Raw genomic sequence first — 2,056 nt, 5'->3', positions numbered from 1 at the left:
TTCCTGCTGGTAGCAGTATTTTTTAGATTAAAAGCTGCCTTGATGATAACCCATCGGAGACATTCATTTGACATTTGCCACAGATTGGGGGAAGGAGAATAGATTTATACACCATGCCAAAATACAAGAAAGTCTGGAAACACCCATTACAAAATATTTACAAAAGTTTTGAATGGATTGAAGCTTTGGGAGAGGTGATCATGTAGGTAGGAAGTGCATCTGCACTCACTAGAAAGTGAAGTGGATGCTCATCTTTCTGTAACAGGAGCAATCCATGACAAGATCAGCTGGGGTCTCACACTGTGATTGGCAAACTTGATGCAAAAGTCAGAACTTGGATTGCACCACAAAAAAAAAAAAATCATTCCCTCTCATGCTTTGATGTATGCTGATTGGATGTAATTTTGCTTTCTGCAGTGATCATATCTGAAGAGACTGAGTCAAGCAACATAATGTTGGACTTATGAGCTGTACTTTTAAGCTACAGAAACTCAGAAACCTTTGGGAGATCTGATCAAAAATGACCAAGATACCCTTTGAAAAAGGAAATGGTTTCATAGTTTTTCTTTTGTCCTCAGTAACAAGAATAAAAACTTAACATGTAATTTTTAGTATAGATATGTTTTTCAGTCTTTCTGCCTCCTTTGTTTTGGGTACTCCTTAAACCTTTGCTTTTCTCATGCATATTTTTATACATAATATCTTCATAGCTATTTCCTGAAACCTAGTTAAGAATTTGTTTGACCCAGCCACAAACTAAATGGCTCTGTATGACAAGTAACATGTTTAAAATAAACTGTTTGCAATAATACTTTTCAGGTGAAATGCAAGATCTTTTTCTATTGCTCCAAGAATACCAGTCATAATTGGTGACACAATTGATGTTAATGACAGGCATCTATTTATTTGGATTTAAGCAGTAAAAATGCGCAACTGTAGAAGAAATTTGAGGTTTATCTTACTGAATGAAAGAACACAGTTATATAAATATTTCTTCAGTTGGTATTGGGGGGAAAAGAAGTCCCTGCATTTTTATAGCCCTTTTACTGCTATGCTTATTTAACTGGTGTTTCTTATTTTACCTTTTAACAGTTGTCATTAAAAAATGCTTTTATCCCCTTCAAGATGTGGAGGAAAAGAGTGTGATCTTAATTAAGGAAAGGTTTTATTTTTTTATTTATTTTTAGAAATGTTGCCCCTGTGTTATAAGAGCTAAGTGAGTCTTTGGGAGGTGTTTGGTTCATATTAGTGAAAAGTTCAGAACTCATCTATGTAGAGGCTGAAATAAATCCTCATTCCCTTTCTCTAAATGAAAATCAATAAATCAAGGCTATTGAAGGCCTTGACAGTATTGTTCAGAATCTCAAGGGCACTTATTTAAAATGACTTTCTCACTATAAATAGTCCAGCTGTTTGATGAAACCCCCAAAATTAATTTGCTGTCTCTCCCTTTTTTAATGAAGCATTCAGTTTTTCATCCACTAGCAGCACAGGGGAGGTTTTATTTGTTTACTATTGTTATTTGTACCTTTGTCACTGTTGTTATCTTCTTTTTTTCTCTTGCACAGCGGTTCTGGCAGAGTTCATCAAGCCAGATGTGGAATGCTTGGAGTTGTTTGCTCGCAATCTACAGCCTGGCTGGACCAGCTGGGGGAACGAGGTTTTGAAGTTTCAGCACACTGATTATTTTACTCTTTTGCAGAATGAAAACTGAGTTGGGTCTTGTAGCTTAATTCTGAAATTCTGCACCTTCCCAACAGGCTCTTGAATTTGCCTTTATTACTGATGGTGCACTCAGAAGGTAACAGAAATAAAACTAGTTGCACTTCAGTTAAAATTCTTGAAGTGACAGGATATCTATTTAATGGTATCTCCATTTGTACAAGCTGGTCCTTTATTTTGATGATCTTGAGATATTTAACTACTGATGTTAGAGTGTAAGTCCATCCCTGTTTTTTTCAAACCTCAAGAAAAGAAAGATATTTTAAAGTATTCTCACTGCAGCTATCAAATCTGATCGTCATAAGCATTACAGTGTTGCATTTGTAATGTATTA

General features: G+C 35.4%; 1 protein-coding gene across 1 annotated transcript in view; it reads left to right on the top strand.

Moving 5' to 3' along the window:
• The window catches only part of METTL4 (methyltransferase like 4), a 16,387-nt gene extending 14,673 nt beyond the window's left edge, over positions 1-1,714 (top strand). Inside the window, exon 8 of the mRNA XM_009580618.1 lies at positions 1,569-1,714. Within this exon, the coding sequence (XP_009578913.1) occupies positions 1,569-1,714 (146 nt within the window). The remainder of the gene's footprint in view (positions 1-1,568) is intronic.
• The last annotated feature ends 342 nt before the right edge of the window (positions 1,715-2,056 follow it).

The sequence above is a fragment of the Fulmarus glacialis genome, unplaced genomic scaffold (assembly GCF_000690835.1).
Source record: "Fulmarus glacialis isolate BGI_N327 unplaced genomic scaffold, ASM69083v1 scaffold10636, whole genome shotgun sequence".
Classification (NCBI taxonomy): Eukaryota; Metazoa; Chordata; class Aves; order Procellariiformes; family Procellariidae; genus Fulmarus; species Fulmarus glacialis.
This window is presented reverse-complemented; position numbering and strand designations above follow the sequence as displayed.